The sequence below is a fragment of the Malaya genurostris genome, chromosome 3, assembly GCF_030247185.1.
Source record: "Malaya genurostris strain Urasoe2022 chromosome 3, Malgen_1.1, whole genome shotgun sequence".
Taxonomy (NCBI): Eukaryota; Metazoa; Arthropoda; class Insecta; order Diptera; family Culicidae; genus Malaya; species Malaya genurostris.
Window position 1 is genome coordinate 137,010,787 of NC_080572.1, and position 24,644 is coordinate 137,035,430.

The window sequence follows — 24,644 nt, forward strand, 5'->3', positions numbered from 1 at the left end:
TTCAGTTTGGAAAATTACTTTTACTTAATTCAAAGTACAAAATGTGTAAAAATAATACAAAATTCAGAATCAATTCACTTTTGCTCGATATGACCACATTTTGCCTTGACTATGGCCTTAAGACGGTCAAAAAACGAATCGCAAGCTGCCCGAATGAGACTTGCAGGTGTATTTTGGCCCACTCGCGGACAATAACTTTTTTCAGCGCCTCGAGACTGGTGTATCTTTTAGTTCGGACTTTGCTCTCCAAAATGGCCCAAAGAGAATAATCCATTGGATTCGCATCTGGTGAATTCGAGAGCCATTGTGTGGACGTGATGAAGTTCGGAACGTACTTTTTCAGCCATTCTTGGTTCACTCGAGCTTTGTGAGACGGTGCCGAGTCCTGCTGAAACGTCCATGGTCTGCCACCGAAATGTTTGTCTGCCCACGGCTTCAAAGCAACCTCCAGAATACTTTCCCGATATGTCGCATTTACCTTGACGCCAGGCTCGAAGGTCTGAAGTTGGTTACACTTCGAGTGCCGGACCCTGTATTTACGTATTTCAACGCTAAAATAACTATGGTCGAAGATTATGTGGGACAAAAGTTGGACGATGTGTTTAATACCTACTATTATGATAGAAATGTGTAAATTGGATAAGTCAGTCATGCAAACAATGCTAACCTTAGCTCGATTGAATCCAGCCGAATCCGCTACCAGTATTATTACAAAGTCTGGATGGGATTTCATTTCGATGCCTTAATAGCGAAAAAAATAATTGACGCATCCAGCATTTTTGATGCCAAAAGTCTTAGAATTGCATGAAACGTCGAGATTTAGTGTCATCTCGATTTTTTTTAAAATATCGACTTTCTGGGGCTTAGTAAAAATATAAGACCTAGAAAGTTCGAATTTATCAACAAATTTTATTTTGAGATAACACTAAATCTCGACGTTTCATGCAATTTTAAGATTTTTGGCATCGAAAAAAGGCGGGTGCCTAATGTCAGAGACATAACTGGATGTCGTGAATACGAAAATAACTGACATGTTCCTTAACACTTCCGAATATCAATTAGTTGATCAATTGTCTGAATTATGCAAGTATTCTCCTTTTTCACATTTTTCGCAAAAACAAAGAAGGCTTCAGTTGATTTCGATTACTGTGAAATTCACACAGCGAAAAGTGCACAAATTTAATCAAACTGTTCTAGATTTGCACTAAACTGAGGACATTTACCTTCGATTTGCAAAGAAGAAATCCTAACAGTTCTTTAGAAAACTTTTAGAGCCATTAGAACGGCTGATTTTGTTTGATGCTCTCCACCGTTGTCCCCTTTTCGTTGTTTTTCTACCAATGTAAACGACTAGCAGCTGTGACGTAGTGGCTCTTTTCGGAAGCGAAACTAGCTTTGCAAACGACACACAATACATCTGCTCGCAGTGGCGATAGAATCCAAACTGATCCAATTTGTGTTAAGAGGTTTCTTTTTACGTGATTTCGTTTGTAGATTTTTCACTAATGGGCGGTCCTAAAGGCTATAAAAAAGCAGCATACAGAATTTTAATGTCGTGTGGTGACGCTCTTAGTGATTACACAGTAAAACGCATTCGAGCACCCCTTGCCGTTTGGCAATGAATAAGAAGAAGAACTGGAATTGCGCAGTTGTAAATGAGAACACGAATAAACAAGTTAGAGAGTACGCCGCGCTCGTCTTTTATTTCTCGCCTCGCGGAACTTTCCCACATTGATGATCCCGACGTGATTCATTTCATTCGATAACGTAATCGTCGTGACATAATAAAAATGCTCGAGGACAATAACGGAAACAATTCTCAACAAATAGCGGCACTCGCCGCCGGAGTCACGGTAAAGCTACCGGATTTCTGGAGACACGATCCCGCGATGTGGTTCGCCCGAGCGGAAGCACAGTTCGCCCTCGCTAATGTTGTCCGCGATCATACCAAGTTTTACCACATCATCGCGAAAATCGATCAAACCGTTATATGCCACGTAGCGGATTTGATCACAAATCCCCCCAACGAAAACAAATACGAAGCGGTCAAAACGAGATTAATATCTCGCTTTCAAATTTCGGCACAGGCACGTTTGGAACGCCTTCTTGGAGGTTGCGAATTAGGTGATATGCGACCGACACATCTCCTAGCAAAAATGCAGGAACTGGCTGCCGGATTGAACGTCACGGACGATCTGCTGAAAATGTTTTTCCTGCAACGAATGCCTTCGCACGTAAAAGCAATTCTCGCCATCAGCGATGGAACGATGTGGAAGCTCGCTGAAATGGCTGACAAAATGTTAGAAAACACCGGTTCGTCACATATCGTTGCAACTAGTAGCTGTTCGGAAGTCTCACCGATAGCTGATCTACAAGGTCAGATCGCAACACTGACCGCGGAAATTCATCGACTTAAGTCAGAGCGCAGTACTTCCCGGAGCCGGTCTACCTCAAGATCCAGTCGCAACGCTAACGACGACATCTCTTGGTTCCACAGGAAATTCGGTGGCCGAGCCCCTAAATGCCGCGATCCTTGCAGATTCCATTCAAAAAAACTAACGGCTCGTTCATTCGAAACGGCGGAAGTGAACGCTATGCCGGAAAGCCGCCGTATACTTCTTTACGATCGCACCTCAAAAACTAAATATTTAATCGACACTGGCTCCGATGTTTCCATCATTCCAGCCACCAGTAAGGACAGAAAACACGGTGCGGCTTCATTTAATTTACATGCAGCCAACGGGTCCAAGATCCACGTTTACGATAAACGTTTTATTACAACGGACTTGGGTCAAAGACGACGATTCAACTGGCTTTTCTTGGTTGCGGATGTAGGCGTACCGATAATCGGCGCAGATTTTCTTGCTGCTTTCGGGATTTTGGTAGACTTAAAAAACCGTCGCCTGATTGACGGCCTCACCAAGCTGACTTCCACTGGCGGATTAACCAACACACCGATTCACAGTGTTACAGTTGTCGCATCAGATCATCCTTTTCGCGAGCTACTTTCGGAATTCAGAGAAGTCACGCTACCAACATCAATCCAAACAACGGTTCAAAACGACGTCACCCACCATATTCAAACGAAAGGTCCACCGGTAGCAACCAAGTGTCGACGAATGGCACCTGATAAGGTGGATGCGGCTAAATCAGAGTTTCAGGTAATGATGAATCTGGGTATTTGTCGGCCCTCCAGCAGCTGTTGGGCAAGCCCTTTGCATTGCGTTCCCAAGAAAAATGGGAAATGGAGATTTGTAGGGGATTACCGGGCCTTAAATAAAATCACCGTACCAGACCGTTACCCCGTCCCTCACATCCACGATTTGTTAAACGATTTTCAGGGAAAATCCGTATTCACTACCATCGATCTCGAGCGAGCACATCATCAAATTCCGGTGGAGGAGGAAGACGTACCCAAAACCGCCGTCATAACACCCTTCGGATTGTACGAATTCACTCGTATGCAGTTCGGGCTCTGCAATGCGAGCCAGACGTTTCAGCGATTTATGCATAAGGTGTTCGGTGACATGAATTTCGTGATAGTGTTCGTAGATGACATCTGCATAGCATCACGTTCATTGGAGGAACATTACATGCATGTACGAGCGGTATTTGAAAGATTGAAATCCTTCGGTCTGGTTATAAATGTGGAGAAATGTAGGTTTGCTGAAAAATGCGTTCACTTCCTTGGTTATGCGATAAGTGCGGAAGGAATTTCACCACTGGCAGAACGCTTAAAAGCGGTCACTCAGTTTGCAACTCCTTCCACCGTAAAAGAACTACGCCGATTTCTCGCACTCATTAATTGCTACAAAAGATTCATCCCGCGTGCCACGGATGTACAGCTAGAGTTGCGCCAGTTAATTCCTGACAATAAAAAGAACGACAACCGGAAGCTGAAATGGTCGGATGAAGCTGAAAAAAGCTTTTAATAAGTGCAAGCAAGCTCTAGCAGATGCGACCCTCCTACACTACCCGGACACATCGAAGCAAATGAGCTTGATGGTAGATGCATCCAATTCGGCAGCAGGAGCAGTACTTCAACAGTTCGACAAAAACAAGTGGGCTCCGCTCGGTTTCTATTCGGAAAAGTTTTCACCAGCACAGATGAAGTACTCAATGTTCGGGCGAGAACTAACCGCGATGAAGCAGGCAGTACAGTACTTTCGTCACATGTTGGAAGCTCGAAAATTCGTCATCTATACCGACCACAAACCGCTAACCCACGCTCTGTCGTCCAGCCCGAACAGTCGTCTTCCGCACGAAGATCGATATTTGCGATTCATATCGCAGTTTACTAGTGACATTCGTCACATCAGTGGACAATCAAATACCGTAGCAGACGTTCTTTCTCGAACAGAGGCTATCTCTACACCGATGCCGATTGACTACGAAGGAATAGCGGTCGCCCAGGAAACTGACGATGAACTTAAAAGTCTACTACATTCTTCGACAGCGTTAAAGTTAATGCTACGCAAAACACCGCTAGCCACACGATCTCTGTACTGCGATACGTCGTACAGCAAAGTAAGACCATACATACCACCTCAGTACAGACAATCAGTACTGCAGTACGTTCATGGAATAGCTCATCCCGGACTGCGAACTACTCGGCGACTAGTAACAGATCGTTTTGTGTGGAAAAATATGCATAAGGACATAAAGCTTTACGTCCAGACGTGCATACACTGTCAACGTTCTAAAGTTCAACGCCACACTAAAGCTCCCTTGGCAAATTTCCCCTTACCAGATAGTCGCTTTCGGCACGTTCATGTAGACATCGTTGGCCCGCTTCCACCATCCAATGGTTATCGTTATTTGCTGACGATGGTTGACCGTTTCTCTCGTTGGCCTGAGGTGGCTCCTATGCATGACATGTTGGCCGAAACCGTTGCACGCGCTTTGTGTTCGATGTGGATATCACGATTCGGCGTACTCGAGACCATCACTACCGACCAAGGTAGACAATTCGAGTCCGAACTCTTCAGAGAATTATCAAAAACAATGGGCGCACAGCATATTCGCACAACAGCGTATCACCCACAAGCGAATGGCTTAGTTGAACGATTTCACCGTACCCTTAAAGCTGCAATTATGGCCGTTGATGCAAAGCATTGGAACGACCAACTTCCTATGATAATGTTAGGATTGCGCGCAGCCTTTCGAACGGATTTCGGCTGCTCAGTATCAGAACTCGTCTATGGACAAGCATTGCGGCTACCCGGCGATTACTTCGAGGCGACAAGCCAACAGACTAACAGAAGTGAGTTTGCGGAAAAATTGCGAAATACAATGGGTAAGCTGAAACCAACACCTCCAAACCACCACGCTAAACCAACCATCTTTATGAGCCCTGAACTTTCAACGTGTACCCACGTTTTCGTCAGGATCGATGCAGTTAAGAAACCCTTGGTTCAACCGTATGAGGGACCCTTCAAGGTGATTCTACGACATGCAAAGTATATGGATGTTTTCATCAACTCCAAAGTTCAGCGAATCTCGATTGACCGAATCAAACCAGCGTTCATCTGCGACGAAGAAATTCCAAAACCAGCTCCGAAGACCAAAGTTACACAATCAGGACACAGGGTCAGGTTCCTGGTGTAACTGGGGGGGATTCTGTGGTGACGCTCTTAATGATTACACAGTAAAACGCATTCGAGCACCCCTTGCCGTTTGGCAATGAATAAGAAGAAGAACTGGAATTGCGCAGTTGTAAATGAGAACACGAATAAACAAGTTAGAGAGTACGCCGCGCTCGTCTTTTATTTCTCGCCTCGCGGAACTTTCCCACAGTCGATTATTTCATTTCGGATTTGCATTTCATTGAAAGAAACTATCAGGATGCTGTACGGGATTCATTCCTGCCTTTCACAAGGACCAAATTGTGGAACTCACTACGATATTAAGCACTGTTCGGAACATTTTTCTCGAATGATTTGTTGTACAGCAGCAGATATTTTGTTTTCTTTCTCAGAACGCGTTCTGATTCGCTGGTGATGACATGTTTCAAATGAGACAGGTTTTTCAATAGTGTATTATTTTCTTTTAAATAATTATTTATTGGAATATGAGTTAAATTATTAAGATTTAAATTGGGTGTTCAGCTACAAGTGGTGACTTTTCATCCCTATATATATGATTTGGTTATTACCATGAGAACATCATTTGCTTCCGCAATTCTGAGATTTTTGTGTAGGGAAATTCTAAACCTACTTGTATTGTGTAATGGGGAAAAGGAACTTATATACTATCTTACTAACTAATACAGAGAGCGAATCGATTCAATTGAAGATTGCATCGATTTTTGTCGGAATTTGCTTATAATATTATGTGACATTACATCTAATGGTTCAATATTTGTGAGTCTGTGTAACTCATTTGTACTAACCAGGCAGGACGCTTCAAAATCATTTTCAGAATTTTATTCTGAATCCTTTGAAGCGTTTTCTTCCTGGTGGAACAACAACTTGACCAAATTGGTACTGCATAAAGCATGGCTGGTCTGAAAATTTGTTTATAAATTAACAATTTTATTTTTAGACAAAGCTTAGAGTTTCGGTTTATAAGAGGATATAAACATTTAATATATTTATTACACTTTGCCTGGATTCCTTCAATGTGATCCTTGAAAGTGAGTTTTGTTATCATACGTTAAACCTAAGTATTTAGCTTGATCAGACCATGTCAATTCCAAGCCGTTCAATTTGAGAATGTGATTATTGTTTGGTTTAAGAAAAGAAGCTCTTGGCTTGTGAGGAAAGATAATTAATTGCGTTTTTGCTGCATTTGGTTTAATTTTCCATTTTGACAGATAATCACTGAAAATATTTAAACTTCTTTGTAGTCGACTGCAGATCACTCTTAGATTTCTACCTGTGGCTAACAGACTTGTGTCGTCACAGAATAACGATTTCTGACAACCAACGAGTAGATTTGGAAGATCAGAAGTGAAAATATTATACAAGATTGGAGCTACGCTCGAACCCTGCGGAACACCTGCTCGTACGAGTAGCAATTCTTATAGCTAACCTGAAGAGTACGATCAGTTAAATAATTTTGAATCATTTTGATCAAATAAATAGGAAACTGAAAATCAAACATTTTTGCTATTAAACCTTTGTGCCAAACACTGTCGAATGCTTTTTCTATGTCTAGAAGAGCAACTCCAGCAACTAAAGTAATTTAACTGATAGAAGAAAGTAAGCTAATTGGTCGATAACTTGATGTTTCTGCTGGGTTTTTATCAGGTTTGATGATAGGAATTACTTTAGCGTTTTTCCATATTTTTAGGAAGTAAGCTAATGAAAAACACTTGTTGAAAATTTTAACCAGGAGTCTCAAGGCAACATCGGGAAGATTTTTAATGAGAATATTAAAAATTCCATCATTACCAGGAGCCTTCATGTTTTTAAGTTTCCTAATAATTGATTTAATTTCATCAAAATTCGTCTCAATAATGTCATCTTGTGATAACACTTGGGTTGAAATATGCTCATATTTCAGTGAGACTTCATTTTCAATAGGACTCACAACGTTCAAATTAAAATTGTGTACACTCTCGTACTGCTGAGCAAGTTTTTGAGCTTTTTCGCCATTTGTAAGAAGTATTTGATTTCCTTCCTTGAGAGCAGGAATTGGTTTCTGAGGTTTCTTAAGAACCTTAGAAAGTTTCCAGAAAGGTTTAGAATATGGTTTAATTTGTTCAACTTCTTTAGCGAAATTTTCATTTCGCAAAAGAGTAAATCTATGTTTATTTTTTTTTTTGTAAATCCATAATTATGTTTTTCATAGCAGGATCACGAGAACGTTGATACTGTCGTCGACGAACATTCTTCAACCGAATGAGCAGTTGAATATTGTCATCGATGATAGGAGATGTAGTTTGAGCTTTGGGAACTGAAAGATTTCTAGCCTCGATAATGTAATGATTCAAATTATCAATTGCTGTGTCGATGTCCGCAGAATTTTCTAAAATAGTTTCATGATCCACATGATTTTCAATGTGAGATCTGTAATTCAACCAATTAGCTCTATGATAGTTGAATATAGAACTAAATGGATTAATTAAAGCTTCGTTGGAATGTCTGAATGTTACAGGAAGATTATCTGAGTCAAAGTCCGCATGTGTAATCGGTTCACTAAAAATGTGACTTCGATCCGTTAGAACCAGATCAATTGTAGGCGAGTTTTTCACGGAAGTGAAACAAGTCGGATTACTGAGATGAAGAACTGTAAAGTAACCAGCTGAGAATTGATTATGAAGTATTTTAAAATTACTGTTATTTTGCCTACAATTCCACTGGACATGCTTAGTATTTAAGTCCCCTATTACGAAAAATTTTGGTCGATATCTTGTTAGTTTTGCAAATCGCCTTTAAAGAAATTTAATTGTTCACCGGTGCATTGGAATGGCAAATATGCTCCAGCGATGAAATAAATTACATGAATGGTTTCAACTTCGATTCCCAAGCTTTCAATAACTTTAGTATTGAAGTTGAAGTAAAATTCGATGTTTAATTTGCCGTTGGACTAAAATGGCAACTCCTCCACCCATTCCAGTAAACCTGTCAAATCGATGAACCACATAATGTGGGTTATTTTTCAATTTGACATTTGGTTTAAGAAATGTTTCTGTCACAATTGCAATATGAATTTTGTGAACTATGAGAAAATTATAAAATTCATCTTCACTCGATTTCAAAGATCGAGCATTCCAATTTAAAATATTCAAATAATTATTTAATACATCACTGTTAAATTTTAAATTCATTATCATATTATTTGCAAATTGCCATCCGATTTGAAATGCTTCAAAAAGTGATGAAGTCGAATTCATTCGGATGATAATTTGAAAAAGTTGATCTTGTACGTAGATCATTTTATTTTCAGTTATATCACCTAAATCAACCTACTCTATCTACCTATTAATAAATTGTTTTCGTTAGAAGATGAACTGCAAGGCGGTCTTGTGTTTTGATTATTTATATTAGATGAATTAAGAGGTAGATTTCTACCTGTTATACTGGCATAACTGACATTAGAAGAAGATGATGACGAGGTCGATCTACCTGTCAATAAATTGTTTTAGTTAGAAGACGAATTGGAAGGCGTACCTGTTTTGACTTTCTCTATAGAAAGATATTAGAATTGCTGGAAAAACCGACTTTCGAACGGAGCCTCGGAGACCCATAGTGTTATATACCATTCGACTCAGTTCGTCGAGATCGGAAAATGTCTGTTTGTGTATATGTGTGTGTGTATGTGCGTGCACTTTTCGAAGATATTTGAACGCGCTCAATTTTCTCAGAGATGGCTGAACCGATTTGAACAAACTTGGGCTCGTTTGAAAGCCACTGTCGGGCCATTGATCAAGTTCGAAGATCAAATGGCTGTGACTTTTGGTTCCGGAGATATGATTGTATAAGTGACGTAACCGACAAAAAGCGTTGTATTTGAACGCGCTCAATTTTCTGAGAGATGGCTGAACCGATTTTAACAACCTTGGGCTCGTTTGAAGGCTACTGTCGGACCATTGATCAAGTTCGAAGATCAAATGGCTGTGACTTTTGGTTCCGGAGATATGATTGTATAAGTGACGTAACCGACAAAAAGCGTTGTATTTGAACGCGCTCAATTTTCTCAGAGATGGCTGATCCGATTTTAACAAACTTGGGCTCGTTTGGAAGCTAGTGTCGGGCCGTTGATCAAGTTCGAAGATCAAATGGTTGTGACTTTTGATTCCAGATATATGATGGTATAAGTGACGTAACCGACAAAACACGTTGATTTTTACCGCTCTTATATATATAAGGGTGCCAAAATTTTGGGATCAACTCTATTTTGGTTAAGTTCTAGTGCTCAAAAGTTTAAGCACCTCGAAAAAAGCCTTCATGCAAAATTTGACCTAAATCGGACATGCTTAAAGGGTGCTGCCCGGTGGTAAAGGTTTGATATATGAAAATTCCACTAAGTGGACTAAGAAGGCTTTTTTTAGATTAGCATCACTGATTACAAATAGGCAACGCAAATGTCAAGCACTAGTATGGAAAAATGATGCTGAATGGTGACATAAACACTGAAGCATGTTTTTGTGAACTACTCGAATCAATCTGCATCAATTGTTGTCAAAATTAGTGTTCAAAATTATGAAACATATTTTCATGAGACTGTTATGAAAGAAGAGAAAGGCATTATCAAACCACTAGGTGGATTAAGAAGGGTTTTTTGTTTTAAATTCGAAGAAATAAGTGCCTTAGAAGAATAAGGCGTGGCATTTGTAACGGTTTTTTGATTTTCAGGTATGTTCCATAAATTTAAGGTCGTTGATTTGGCTTGTTGTCTAAGCGAACGAGCGTTTAAAATTTTTTCTCTGACAGGACATTTCAAATAATTGGATTTATGATTTCCATCGCAATTTGAACATGAAAATTTATCAGTGGTTTCATTCATTGGACAAACGTCTTTCGAATGCGATTTACCACAATTCAAACACCGTATATCCATATGACAATATAGTGTACTATTGAAATACTTCAATGCTGTTGCTATACACGTTTAAATTTATGAATTATCCTCTTTGATACTCGTTTATACCAAACATTTAAGAAAAGTTTAATTTTTAACTATTTGAGATTATGTCACACAACTGAAACTTTTATCATAAAATTGTGATCATATTTCCGATGGCATGTAGCAAAAATTATGTCGATTTGTTAGATACAACAAGAGATATTCACGATCAAAAACTTATCACTCTCTCAAAGGGTACTTTTTGAAAAGGCGCCCCATAGTAAAGTAAGTCGTATTCACGACAAAAAATTTTCGATTTCGGAAATTTCATGTCCTCCCCCCTATGGTGCTTTTTCAAGATCGAAAATTTTCAAACCGTAACCGCCGGGCAGCACCCCTTACGCATGTCCGATTTAGCTCAAATTGTGCATGAGGACATTTTTCGATGTGCTTAAACTTTTGAGCGCTAGTGCTTTTCCAAATTAGAGGTGATCCCAAAATATTGGCACCCTTATATGTATAAGAGCGGTAAAAATCAACGTGTTTTGTCGGTTACGTCACTTATACCATCATATCTCTGGAACCAAACGTCACACCCATTTGATCTTTGAAGTTGATCAATGGCCCGACAGTAGCTTTCAAACGAGTCCAAGTTTGTTAAAATCGGTTCAGCCATCTCAGAAAATTGAGCGCGTATAAATATAACGCGTTTCGTCGGTTACGTCACTTATACCATCTTATCTTCGGAACAAAAAGTCACAGCCGTTTGATCTTTGAACTTGATCAATGGCCCAACAGTAGCTTTAAAACGAGTATAAGTTTGTTAAAATCAGTTTTGCCATCTCTGAGAAAATTGAGCGCGTATAAATACAACGCATTTTGTCAGTTACGCCACTTATATCACCATATCTTTCGAACCAAAAGTCACAGCCATTTGATCCTTGAACTTGATCAATGGCTTAACAGTAGCTTTCAAACGAGCCCAAGTTTGTTAAAATCGGTTCAGCCATCTCTGAGAAAATTGAACGCGTATAAATACAACGCGTTTTGTCGGTTATGTTACTTATACCATCATATCTCCGGAACAAAAAGTCACAGCCGTTTGATCTTTGAACTTGATCAATGGCCCAACAGTAGCTTTCAAACGAATATAAGTTTGTTAAAATAGGTTCAGCCATCTCTGAGAAAATTGAGCGCGTATAAATATCTTCTAAAAGTGCACACGATCAAAGTAGGCTTTCATGGTATGGTGAAGATCTTCGTTGAGTCCTTCGCATTGTTTGCATTTGAGTAGACTATGATAATTAACGAAGTGATCTAACTGTCTGCTGTTAGAACAGCTGCCATATATGGCCCAACCAAGTCGAGTCTTAATTGCAATCGGCTCATTGGATCTACCTTCCCGGCTTTTGATCACATGTCCCAGATTAGCGTGGTCTATTCCGATTAATATACGTGGAATAGCATTCTGATATGATTCAATGGGTAAGCCGACCAAGTGCTCGAATTTTTCCTGCAAGCTTGCAACTGATAGTGTTTCGGGGCGAAGTTGTAAGGATTCAATGGTGCGCACGTCAGATAGATTGTATCTTTTCTGCGGATTGCTGATGCTTGATAGTTCTACACTAATTGTGTGTGACTTATCTTCAATTCTACTTGCTCCACCTGTCCATTTCAAACATAGCTGTTTGTTCGGTTTGCGGACCATATGCAATTACCGGTACAATTCTAAACAATATGTCAGACTGAGTCTGGTGCACGTTGCATCTCGTTTCTGTGGTGTCTGTAGAAACTGCGGTTGTGGTTGTAGATGTACTTGCTCGCTGCTTATCGTCATGAAGAAGAGGGTGGTGAAAATAAGAGCAGTCGTTGGTTCCACAAGCCTTTTTTTGTTTGCATGAGCCACTGTGCTTACGTAGACATGTACGACAAAGCTTACACTCTCTAATTGCACTCCATCTGGAATCATAGCTGAGGTTAATAAATCGATTGCACTTCGATAGTGAAGGACAGTTTCCCTTGCAGATATAACATTCTCTGGTGCGCATGGTTGCAGTATTTTGTTCATGATTCAACCTAATCTTAGATGGCTCAATGTCCTCAGATTCCGCTTCTGAGTGTAGATTAATAAAACCGTCTTTTTTATTGATACGAGAGCGTTGTTCACTACTACTCGTGGAGTGCATGACTGCACTTGCATCTTCCGCTGTAGAGTATAACCAGCTACTGAAATCCAAAAGGTTTGGCGTTGAAGTATTTCTAGAACACCTCGCCCAGTCGAGTTTTAAGGTCGGAGGAAGTCTCTCTACCAGCTCGTATCTTAGGGATGCGTTATATATGAAGTCTCTGACTTCACAGGCCTGAACAGTGGCTACTAGATTTTCCACTGTGAGGGCTACTACTACTGTTTCCAGCTTGTCAATATTAGGGCATGGTAGGTGACGAATTCGTTTTATGATAGCTTGTACGATCGCTTCCGGTCTACCGTATAACATTCTCAGTGTGGACATAACCCCAACCACGTTGGATGGATGAAGTAGCCGGCTTCGTACTGCATCTAGAGCTTTCCCCTTTAAACACTTTCTTAGCCTTAACATATTTTCCTCATTTGAGAATTCGCACATCTGCGTGGAGTTGTTAAACATCGACAGGAACAGTGGCCAATCTTCGAGATTACCGTTAAAATCAAGAAGGTCTTTCGACACAGCTTGACGTGCTGCCAGTTGGTTTCGATTTAAAGTGCATACAGTTTCGTCCTCATTGCCGAGTATATGATTACCGTTTTCCCAACACAACGGAGTTGAACGTTCACCTGGGACGAATTTATTGCTTTGTTGAAAGGCTAATGACTGTCGGTGGCTTTCGCTTGGTAGCATCGGCACGTGTTTTTTTAATATGGTCCGATGAGTGCTCTCCTTTTCAGCAGATTGTCCTTCAAAGTTTGATGATACATAATGCGTTTGCAAACTGTTTCCCAACGACCAACCAACATTGTCCTACCTTTGACATTTTATCTGCTACTGAGATTATTTCGCTAGCTATTGTGGAGCCTTCGCTTTGCAATTCCTGAAGTAGTTCGTACTTTTTATTTAAATATCCGTCGTAGAACTGTCGTTTCTCTTCCAATTTCTTAAGCTCCAACTCGATTCTATATTTAGAGCTACTGCTCCTATATGATTTCGACTTAGATCTTTGGCTGTGACTATCCTCCAGAACGGGTTGCTGTGTGTTTAACGAATGGTTTTGAGGGTCGAGGACAGCTTGCTTCATTAGTTTCGTCTGACAGGATTGACAGCTCCATTTTACTTCGGCAATACCTTCTGATACCTCAACACAAGAGAAATGGTACCATTCATCGCAAGTATCACACTGCACCATCCTACTATTATCTCGTTCATTGCATAGAATACAGTGGTAGTCGTTTCTAGCTTGGCGTGGAGGGTTACGCCTTAAGTCACATGATTTAGAGCTGCCTGCGGTGGGTTTAGTAGTATCATTACGTTGATGCCGATTTTCCGATGAACTCGATTGTTCTATTGGGTTCGATGGTACGATGCTTACACCGCAGCTGGTAGTTGAGCCTGGTCTTCGGCTTGACATAGTTCGCTATTAAGCGAATTTTATAATGTTATGCGATAACGACAGGGACAACTCAATTTTATGAATCCTTAATATTTATTGCGATTATAAAATTCCTGTTGAATAAACGAGTATCAGTTTCACTCATGCTTACAATATATATAATATATACGCTTCTTACGCTTAATGTTTCTCGTTATCGTACAAAGTTCTTGTGCTAAGCGTGTTTCAATATTCGATATCTGTCAGACAATAAACTGTTAGTGAGGTTGATCGTTTGATCACTGTTAATCACGGAGGGCTCACCTGGTTCAGTACTAGTCTAGAGCATATAGTTCAATTGCATGTGCCTGGTGCAATTGCATGTACTACCTGTAGCATATAGTGCAATTGCATGTGCCTAACTCGTGACAGCCTGAGTAAACAGCCTAAGTTTTAACATACCGTATGAAAAGTTCAATAATTGCTCACCCTAGCCAGTGTTCCAATGCCGGCAAATAGCATAGAAGTTTCACGTACTTATCTATCACTGTTATCGATTACTGTAAATTCACATTAGGTTAAGCATGGTACAATTCACAACTTTATAGTAATCCATATTATCTCACCTTTTAATCTACTTTATATCTAGGCAGCTATTAGTTAAGTATAAGTAGGTATAATTAATAATCAGCGGTAAAGGTAGCAAATAAGTTCAATTTCAACACTAAATTAATTTCCGAAGTGGATGTATCGCAGTGACGTATTGTACTGACTCAGACTATTGTCTTCGATCGTCTTCACACGCATGGCGCGGTGAGTCATACAAGGTCACCTTCAAAGATGATAACGATCCTCCGGTGATATACTGTGCGGTCTAATCGTTATTTTCCTTTTGATAGAATAGAGTGGGGATCGTTGCTCGGCGTAGCGCAATTAACAACTACCTTGTTGCAGTTTATATGCGCTCAAAACTATCGACGGTGCACAACACTCGTCGCACAGAAACGCCGGGATTCAATCTCGAGCAGCTACGTAGCGTTCGTACTGCAGAGGAATACGCGCAACAACTGGAGCAAGTGCTACCAACGGAAGAGCAGCTTGGCGCGGCGACTCTTGAAGACGGCTGGAGGGATATAAGGTTCGCCGTGAGTAGCACTGTTTCAACCGTACTAGGTACGAGATTTGTCCCGGGTTGGCGGTTCAATGCATAGGACGCTGGTCTTACAAGCTAGTTGTCGTATGTTCGAGCCCCGATCTGGAAGGATTCTTAGTGTCAGTAGGATCCATAGTACTAGCCATGCAATGATTCTGTACACTAAGAATTGGCTGCGAAGTCTGTTGAAACAGAAAGGCTAAATTCCACCAAAAGAATGTAATGCCAAGACTTTGCTTTAGGTACGAGATTATCGAATCGAGGAAATGACTGGTTAGACGGCGAATGTCAGCAGTTGGTCGAAGAGAAGAATGCAGCAAGGGCGACGATACTGCAACACCGCACTAGAGCGAACGAGGAACGATACAGACAGGCACGGAATAGACAGAACACGATATTCCGGAGGAAAACGCGCCACCAGGAAGACCAAGATCGCGAAGCGATGGAACAGCTGTACTGCGCAAATGATACACGGAAATTCTATGAGAACGTGAACCGCTCACGTAGAGACTACACGCCACAGGCCGAAATGTGCAGACACCATTGGTAACCTTCTCACGAACGAACGTGAGGTGATCGACAGGTGGAAGTAGTACTATGACGAGCATCTGAATGGCGAAGCACAGGATACAGAGAACGACACAGGAATCAATCTGGGTGCACGCTCAGCCAGGCGAGCTGCTCAAACATGGAGGAGAGGCACTGGCTAGAGTGCTGCACTGGATGATTTGGGAGGAGGAGATCCTACCGCAGGAATGGATGGATGGAGTGGTATTTCCCGTCTACAAAAAGGGCGATAAGCTAGATTGTTGCAATTACCGCGCAATCACATTGCTCAACGCCGCCTACAAGGTACTCTCCCAAATCCTTTGTCGTCGTTTATCACCAATAGCTAAGGAACTCGTAGGGCCGTACCAAGCGGGATTTACTGGAGCCCGTGCCACTACGGATCACATATTCGCGATAAGACAAGTACTCCAGAAGTGTCTTGAATACAACGTACCCACGCATCACCTATTCATTGGCTTCAAAGCGGCATACGACACAATCGATCGAAAACAGCTATGGCAGATCATGCACGAATACGGCTTTCCGGCTAAACTGACGCGATTGGTCAAAGCAGCTATGGATAGAGTGATGTGCTACGTCCGAGTATCTGGGACGCTCTCGAGTCCCTTCGAATCTCGGAGAGGGCTACGGCAAGATGATGGACTCTCTTGCATCTTGTTCAATATTGCCTTGGAAGGTGTGATTCGAAGAGCGAGGATCGACACGAGTGGCAGGATCTTCCGAAAGTCCGTACAACTTTTTGGCTTCGCTGACTATTTTGATATTGTAACACGTAACCTTGAGAAGATGATGGAAACCTACATCGGACTGAAAGTTGAAGCTAGGCGTATTTGACTGGCCATAAATGCGTCGAAAACAAAATATGTGAGAGGAAGAGGCTCTAGAGAAGAAAGAGAGGCAGAGAAATACAGAGACGTATTTTGGCAGGGAATCGTGCGTACTTTGGACTCAGAAAAACCCAGAAAAACTCAGATCGAGAAAAGTACGCAACCGCACGAAATTGACCATCTACAAAACGCTCATTAGACCGGTTGTTTTCTATGGCCACGAGACCTGGACTTTGCTGGCTGAGGATCAACGCGCCCTTAGTGTTTTCAAAAGGTACAGATGACCATCTATGGCGGAGTGCAGATGGAAGACGGAACGTGGAGACGGCGTATGAATCACGAATTGCAACAGCTGCTAGAAGAACCACCCATCGTACGGACAGCTAAAATCGGACGTCTACGATGGGCTTTGCATATCATAAGGGTGTCGGACGACAGCCCAGTGAAAATGGTTCTTGAATCTAATCCGACTGGTACAAGAAGAGAAGCGCAGAGAGCAAGGTGGATCGATCAAGTGAAGGGTGATCTCAGAAGCGTCCGTGTCTTGAGTGGCGGGCGACGAGCAGCCATGGATCGAGTTATGTGGAGACGTATTATTGATACAGCAAAGGACATCCCAGGCTTATAGCTGTTAGGTAAGGTAAGGTCTACATTCAGTGACCATCATAGGCGTATCTCGCACGTATCATATATCACTTATGGTCTTCAAGCTCGGCACTTGTCAGAGGTTGAATTCGTTTCTAGCCTGGAGAGAATTTTGATTTGCTTGTTTTAGTGTTGGGTGAATTTGTCTGGAACCGCCTTCCACACTCTCTGCTCACTGAAATAGGCTGAGCTTAGTTACCAAGTCATTTCTCACAAGCTGAACTCTGACTGAGGAAGCTGGAAAAGACAAGTGTAAACAACCTACAATCGACTCCAACGCGCCCCACCATATCTTTGGAACCAAAATTCACAGCCATTTGATCCTTGAACTTGATCAATGGCCCAACAGTAGCTTTCAAACGAGCCCAAGTTTGTTAAAACCGGTTCAGCCATCTCTGAGAAAATTGAACGCGTATAAATACGTATCCGATCTCGTCGAACTGGGTCGAATGGTATATAACACTATGGGTCTTCGATGCTCCGTTCGAAAGTCGGTTTTTCCAGCAATTCTAGTACCTTTCTATAGAGAAAGGCAAAAAGATCTGAATATGCACTCAGGCAGGATCATTTACAAACGCTGCGCGCTAGACCTTTCTAGAAAGCATGATGTAGGAGATAAGCAGGCAGATAATTATGTAAACCAGATGCGCGCGTATGCAAAACTAGGGACGCGGACGAACTGCCAGGACTCCCGATGTGGGATGGAAAGAGAAAACAACAACAGACTTGTAAGACCAGCACCATATGCATTGAACCGCTAACCCGGGTCATAAACAGTGTGTAATTGTGTAATAAATCAGTATACATTCAGTGGCTTCGATGTCGTAGCACTGCAGGTATTTTGTTGGACGGGACAGAAGGTGTGGAAAAGTGGGCATCGAGCGGCTACCTTCTACCAGAGCTGTGGGACAACCAGCGTTCTAGGAACGGGATTTGTAGTGTTGGGTAAGATGCGCCAGCGCGTGATTGGGTGGCAGCCAATCAGTGATAGGATGTGGGTATTGAAGATCAAGGGTTGTTTCTTCAATTACAGCATCATCAATGTGCACTGCCCACATGAGACGAGACCCGATGACGAGAAGGAAGCATTTTACGCGCAGCTGGAACGAACCGACGACAGCTGTCCACGGCGGGATGTAAAACTTGTCATCGGCGACATGAATGCTCAGGTAGGCCGGGAGGCAATGTACAAGCCTATGATTGGCCAACAACGGCCAACGATGCGTGAACTTTGCAGCCTCCCGAGGAATGGTAGTTCGAAGCACTGTCTTCTCCAGCAAAGATATCCACAAAGACAAAAAAACAAACAAATGAACAAAAAACCAAAGTCACCTGGAGATCACCTGATAAATATACGGAAAATCAAATCGGCCACGCTATCATCGATGAGCGATTCTTCTCCGGCGTCATCAATGTCCGCACCTACCGCAGTGCCAACATTGATTCTGACCACTACCTTGTTGCAGTTTATATGCGCTCAAAACGGTCGACGGTGCACAACACTCGTCGCACAGAAACGCCGGGATTCAATCTTGAGCAGCTACGTAGCGTTCGTACTGCAGAGGAATACGCGCAACAACTGGAGCAAGTGCTACCAATGGAAGAGCAGCTTGGCGCGGCGACTCTTGAAGACGGCTGGAGCGATATAAGGTTCGCCGTGAGTAGCACTGTTTCAACCGTACTAGGTACGAGATTTGTCCCGGGTTGGCGGTTCAATGCATAGGACGCTGGTCTTACAAGCTAGTTGTCGTATGTTCGAGCCCCGACCTGGAAGGATTCTTAGTGTTAGTAGGATCCATAGTACTAGCCATGCAATGATTCTGTACACTAAGAATTGGCTGCGAAGTCTGTTGAAACAGAAAGGCCAAATTCCACCAGAAGAATGTAATGCCAAGACTTTGCTTTAGGTACGAGATTATCGAATCGAGAAAATGACTGGTTAGACGGCGAATGTCAGCAGTTGGTCGAAGAGAAGAATGCAGCAAGGGCGACGATACTGCAACACCGCACTAGAGCGAACGAGGAACGATACAGACAGGCACGGAATAGACAGAACACGATATTCCGGAGGAAAACGCGCCACCAGGAAGACCAAGATCGCGAAGCGATCGAACAGCTGTACTGCGCAAATGATACACGGAAATTCTATGAAAAGGTGAACCGCTCACGTAGAGGCTACACGCCACAGGCCGAAATGTGCAGAGACACCATTGGTAACCTTCTCACGAACGAACGTGAGGTGATCGACAGGTGGAAGTAGTACTATGACGAGCATCTGAATGGCGAAGCACATGATACAGAGAACGACACAGGAATCAAGAATACGCAGTCTCTGTTTGGCGGGGCTGTGCACGAACACACAAACTTAGGCTTCAGCGCATTCAAAGTAAGATCTTAAAGATGATTCTAAATCTACCCCCTTGGACAAGGACTAGTGAAGTACATGAGATGGCCTCCTTGGATATACTAGAACAAAAATTCGAACAATACTGCACGAAATTTGAAAAGAGGTGCTCAATCTCTGAAATACAAATAATTCAAAATTTGTTAGGTTAGGGATAGTTTTAAGTAGGTATATATTTTATTAATGATTAAAATAAATATTATGATTAAACATTAGTATGTAAAACAAGAGTAACTAAAACACCTTTTATTAATAACGAATCGTATGAACAACAAAGATGAAAGGCCAAAGGGTCAAAACACTTGTACTGTAAAATGTTGATGTAATACACAAAAAATAGGATTAATAAACAGATATTCATTCAAAAAAACGGCGGGTGGGTAATGTCAGAGACATAACTGGATGTCGTGAATTCGAAAACAACTTCCGAATATCAATTAGTTGATCAATTGTATGAATTACGCAAGTATTCCCCTATTTCGCATTTTTCGAAAAAACAAGAGGTTTCTTTTTACGTGATTTCGTCTGTAGCTTTTTCACTAATGGGCGGTCCTAACGGCTATAAAAATAGCAGCATATAGAATTTTAATTTCGATTATTTCATTTCATTGAAAGAAACTATCAGAATGCTGTACGGGATTCATTTCTGCCTTTCAGAAGGACCAAATTGTGGAAATCACTACGATATTAAACACTGTTCGGAACATTTTCTCGAACGATTTGTTGTACAGCAGCAGATATTTTGTTCTTTTCCTCAGAACGCGTTCTGATTGGCTGGTGTTGACATGGGTCAAATGAGACAGGTTTTTCAATAGTGTACTATTGAAATACTTCAATGCTTTTTCTTTACACGTTTGAGTTGAAAAATTTCGATTCTATTGGTAGTTGGATTATATAAATCCTTTCACAGATCACTGAGCTATGAGCTTCAAAAATACGACAAAGGCAAACGCGCCTTATGAATTATCCTCTTTGATACTCGTTTATACCAAACATTTCGGAAAAGTTTAATTTTGAATTATTTGAGATTATGTCACACTACCGAAAATTTTATCATAAAATTGTGATCATATTTCCGATGGCATGTAGCAAAAATTATGTTGATTCGTTAGATAGAACAAGAGATACTCACGATCAAAAACTTATCACTCTCTCAGAGGGTAAATTTTGAAAAGGCACCCCATACTAAAGTAAGTCGTATTCACGACAAAAAATGCCAGATTGTGTTGGAAAGGACCAAACTAGGAACTCGGAAATCACACAATGATCAACAAGGAAACTAAAAATAAATAAAAAACGATATATAATAACGCTGTATTTTCACTGATCCTGCCTCCTTGGCTATGCACAAAAAATGCCGGCTTGCAGAACCTATAACCTATTTTTACGTTTCGTTTTTGCTATTTGCAACGTACTTGTTTTACACTAAAAGTGCAACGTCTATTCTCACGCTCCGAAAGTAACGAAACCAATTGACGGCAATAGTAGTCTTTGGGGGTTTGGACCCTCTTTTGTTCCTTTGGGGGTTCGAACCCTCTTGGGTTCCGGTTTGCGCTAGAGTGCACATGACTAATTAAAATTATTTCCGTTTCGTATTCAGCTAGTCAATGCATTAGCAGATTATGTTGATCTACTACTGCCACCTCGCGGATCAACATAATACGCTAAGCTGACGTAAATTCATTCACTAAATTTCTGTTTGAGCTGTTAGTAGAATGTTGTCACTAATAGTACTGTTTTGTACCGTTGAATTCCACTATGTTATATCACGTCATTACACTCTCACAAAGTCACTATTTTCACAGTCACTATTTTTCCGAAAGTGTATCAAACGTTATAATACAGATACGTATTTCGGAATGCTATTTGCATCCTTCTTCAGTGTATCGGTTTTATAAGTTTATTGAAAGAATGCTGCAGTGAAGTTCCTTTTATACAAACGTAAGTAGGTAGAAACTAGAGATGGTCGGGTATCGGGTATTTTACCCGAAACCCGACCCGTACCCGTACCCGAAGGGTTTTTGGTCGGGTACGGGTAAAAATTTTTATTTTCAATCGGGTACGGGTCGGGTACGGGTAAAAAAAATTTACTGCTTACTCGGGTACGGGTCGGGTCGGGTAAAAAAATTTACTACTCACTCGGGTACGGGTCGGGTACGGGTAAATTTTTTTTTCTGATCGATTACCCGACCATTTGTACTTCACATGAATATGTTTACACGTTGACGAGAATTTTTTATTGCAAAACAGTTGTTCCGAAAAATAAACAATTTGATTCAAGGGGTTTTGACATTCGCGCCTAGAACCAAACCTGAAAACTGGCATCTTTTTCCAGAAAAAAAAAACATTTCTTTTCTTCATTTAAAAAAAACGATCAATAATAGTTACGTGAAAAGTTATGTGAATATTTTCCACCCTACTTTTTTATAACATATTTAATAAGATACACTGCCTTAGCTCTAAGATGTTGCGGTCAGACCCTACTTTCCACGTAGGTTTTAATGGACTGCCATTTTAAAGCTGTTTAATGCACAATCCAGTAAAAATTATTTGATTAATATATAAAATGTAGTGTAGTATCACATATCACATTCAGATACCAGAAAACTGTTATTTTAAATATGGTTGGAGATTTTCAAAATTTACATATAAATCATTAGAATTCCAACCATAAAAACATGAACATTTATTTCAGAAAATCTGCATAAAAGTTCTTCTTATTCTTCACTTCTGGGTGGTGTCACCTCACTTGAAATGACACCGATTGATGGCACAGCAAGTTGAGCTATATTGCCAGTTCGATGTCAACATTTCATAAGGGCACATAAACCAATGAGAGTTTATCTTTGTTTACTTTCTCTTTTGTGAATATCTCCTTAATTTTCACGTGTACCTACAAAGTATTCGTGTAGAATGAAAGATAATATCTCCATGTTTCCAACATTACCAAATATGTAACGAACGTTTGTATAATAACGCAGATATAGTCGAAAGAGAAAGTAAACAAAGAAAATCTGTCAATTGTTTTTAGGCCCTTTTGAAATGTTGACGTCGAGTTAATTTATGTTTCTTTTCACTGAAAATCTCGATCCGTGACAGTCGCAAAAGTACGGGTGAAAATCTTTTCACGCGAAATGCTCAAATTTTCACCGTGTTCACTCGTTGAGGGTTCCAAGGGAGGTGGAACAGAAGTTCAATGGCTGTAAAAACCACCAGCTCCCGTTAACATCGTTGGTGTGGGTTTGTGAGGCTTACAAAACGGGCATATTTGACAGATTAATTTAAATCAAAATGATAATTCATTTTGATTTGTAGTAAAAAAAATGTAACCAAAAAAAAATTTCTCACAAATGTTCAAACTACTTACACTTGAAGGACTCACAGTTCACCATTTTCAAAATTGAATTTTTCACATCGGGAATACACGTGAATTATTTGATGTTTGGTCAATTCACGTAAACGAACCGATGATACTCTATTAATTTTAGGGGATTTTCGTGATTTTTCAAGTGATTCTAATGTGAATTTTTATTTGTGTGTCAAGATAATGAGCACGCTTACTTGTGGTTCTAAAGAATTGGATCAAAAGTCGCACGGCATTTTGGATAAATATGCTTCTCGAAAAATTTGAGTAGATATTACTCCCTTTTGTTGACATTTGTAAATTAGTATAAAGTACCAAAGACATTGGAAATCTATTCATGCTTCACAGTGTATTTATATATTTAAATGTAAACAAGCATTTTAATGTATTTTAATTTCAAACTAGAGCCTGATACGCTCTATCTAGCTCGCTATCTAAAACACTATTTTTTCCATCCTGAATTTTGGTAAACTTTTTACTACTCATTTGGGTCGGGTACGGGTACAGGTAATTTTTAAACGGGTACGGGTCGGGTACGGGTAATGTTTTTTATTTTTTATCGGGTACGGGTCGGGTACGGGTAATTTTTTTTATTATTGATCGGGTACGGGTCGGGTACGGATAATTTTTTAAATTTTTAATCGGGTACGGGTCGGGTACGGGTAATTTTTTTTGCTGATCACTCGGGTACGGGTCGGGTTCGGGTATAAGAATTTCTATACCCGACCATCTCTAGTAGAAACGTAAGTAGGTAAACCACAAAATGAAAGGTAAAAACAGGTAACAGAAAACTGGAAGAGTTAAGTGTTTTCTATGTTTGTTTTTATCTTGGATATGGGTAGTAACTGGAAAAGCCAAGAAGATCTATCTATAATGAACCCACCACGATATAATGTAATATTAAATATAACGATATAATGTAATATTAAAAGTCTGTTTTACGCAATTTTAGTTGCAACGCAATAACATTTCTCATTAAAAAATATCTCAAGCCACCCGCGCTTATGGTACTTGGACGATGGCCTTAAGGGCTGAGGCCAGTAGGTCGCCTAAAACCACGTGGCACGCTGTGCGTATTACATTTTTCTCCATGCTCTCTCGCAAATGTGCAAAATGACTCTCGATGTGGCTGGGTTGCCAAGAAAGTTTTGATATTTTCAAGTTTGACTGCATAACATAAAATCCAATAAAGCTACCGCTTGTTTGGCAGCCTGATGGCGAGATATTCAATGAACAAGTTTTCAGCTATGCAATTCTTCCTTCAGAAAAAAGACTTTCCCGACCGCTAATGTCAATGAACCAGTCTGAAATATTCACAGAATAATCTAAACTAATTTTCTAAGAGATTGTCAGTGGGTTTTTTTATATTCGTGCGAATATAGATTCGGACCACTACTTGGTTGCTGTATGCATGCGCTCAAAACTTTCGACGGTGGCTACCCAACGTCGAAACCGAACGTCGCGGTTTAACATCGCGCGGCTCCGGGATGCTGGTGTAGCCCAAGATTACGCGCAGCAGTTGGCAGTGGCACTACCAACGGAAGAGCAGCTTGGTGCAGCTACTCTTGAAGATGGCTGGAGAGACATTCGTTCTGCCATAGGTAGCAC

At 40.9% G+C, this 24,644-nt stretch overlaps 3 protein-coding genes across 5 annotated transcripts in view; 1 reads left to right on the top strand and 2 right to left on the bottom strand.

Annotated features, from left to right (window-relative positions):
- Positions 1-24,644, bottom strand: part of LOC131439201 (uncharacterized) — a 600,687-nt gene that overhangs the window by 569,480 nt on the left and 6,563 nt on the right. The window lies entirely within an intron of this gene.
- The window catches only part of LOC131439199 (thyroid adenoma-associated protein homolog), a 120,661-nt gene that overhangs the window by 90,457 nt on the left and 5,560 nt on the right, over positions 1-24,644 (bottom strand). The window lies entirely within an intron of this gene.
- On the top strand, positions 1,791-3,932 carry LOC131433995 (uncharacterized). Its single transcript, XM_058600614.1, has one exon. It carries the CDS (start codon positions 1,791-1,793, stop codon positions 3,930-3,932), a length of 2,142 nt encoding a protein of 713 aa, XP_058456597.1.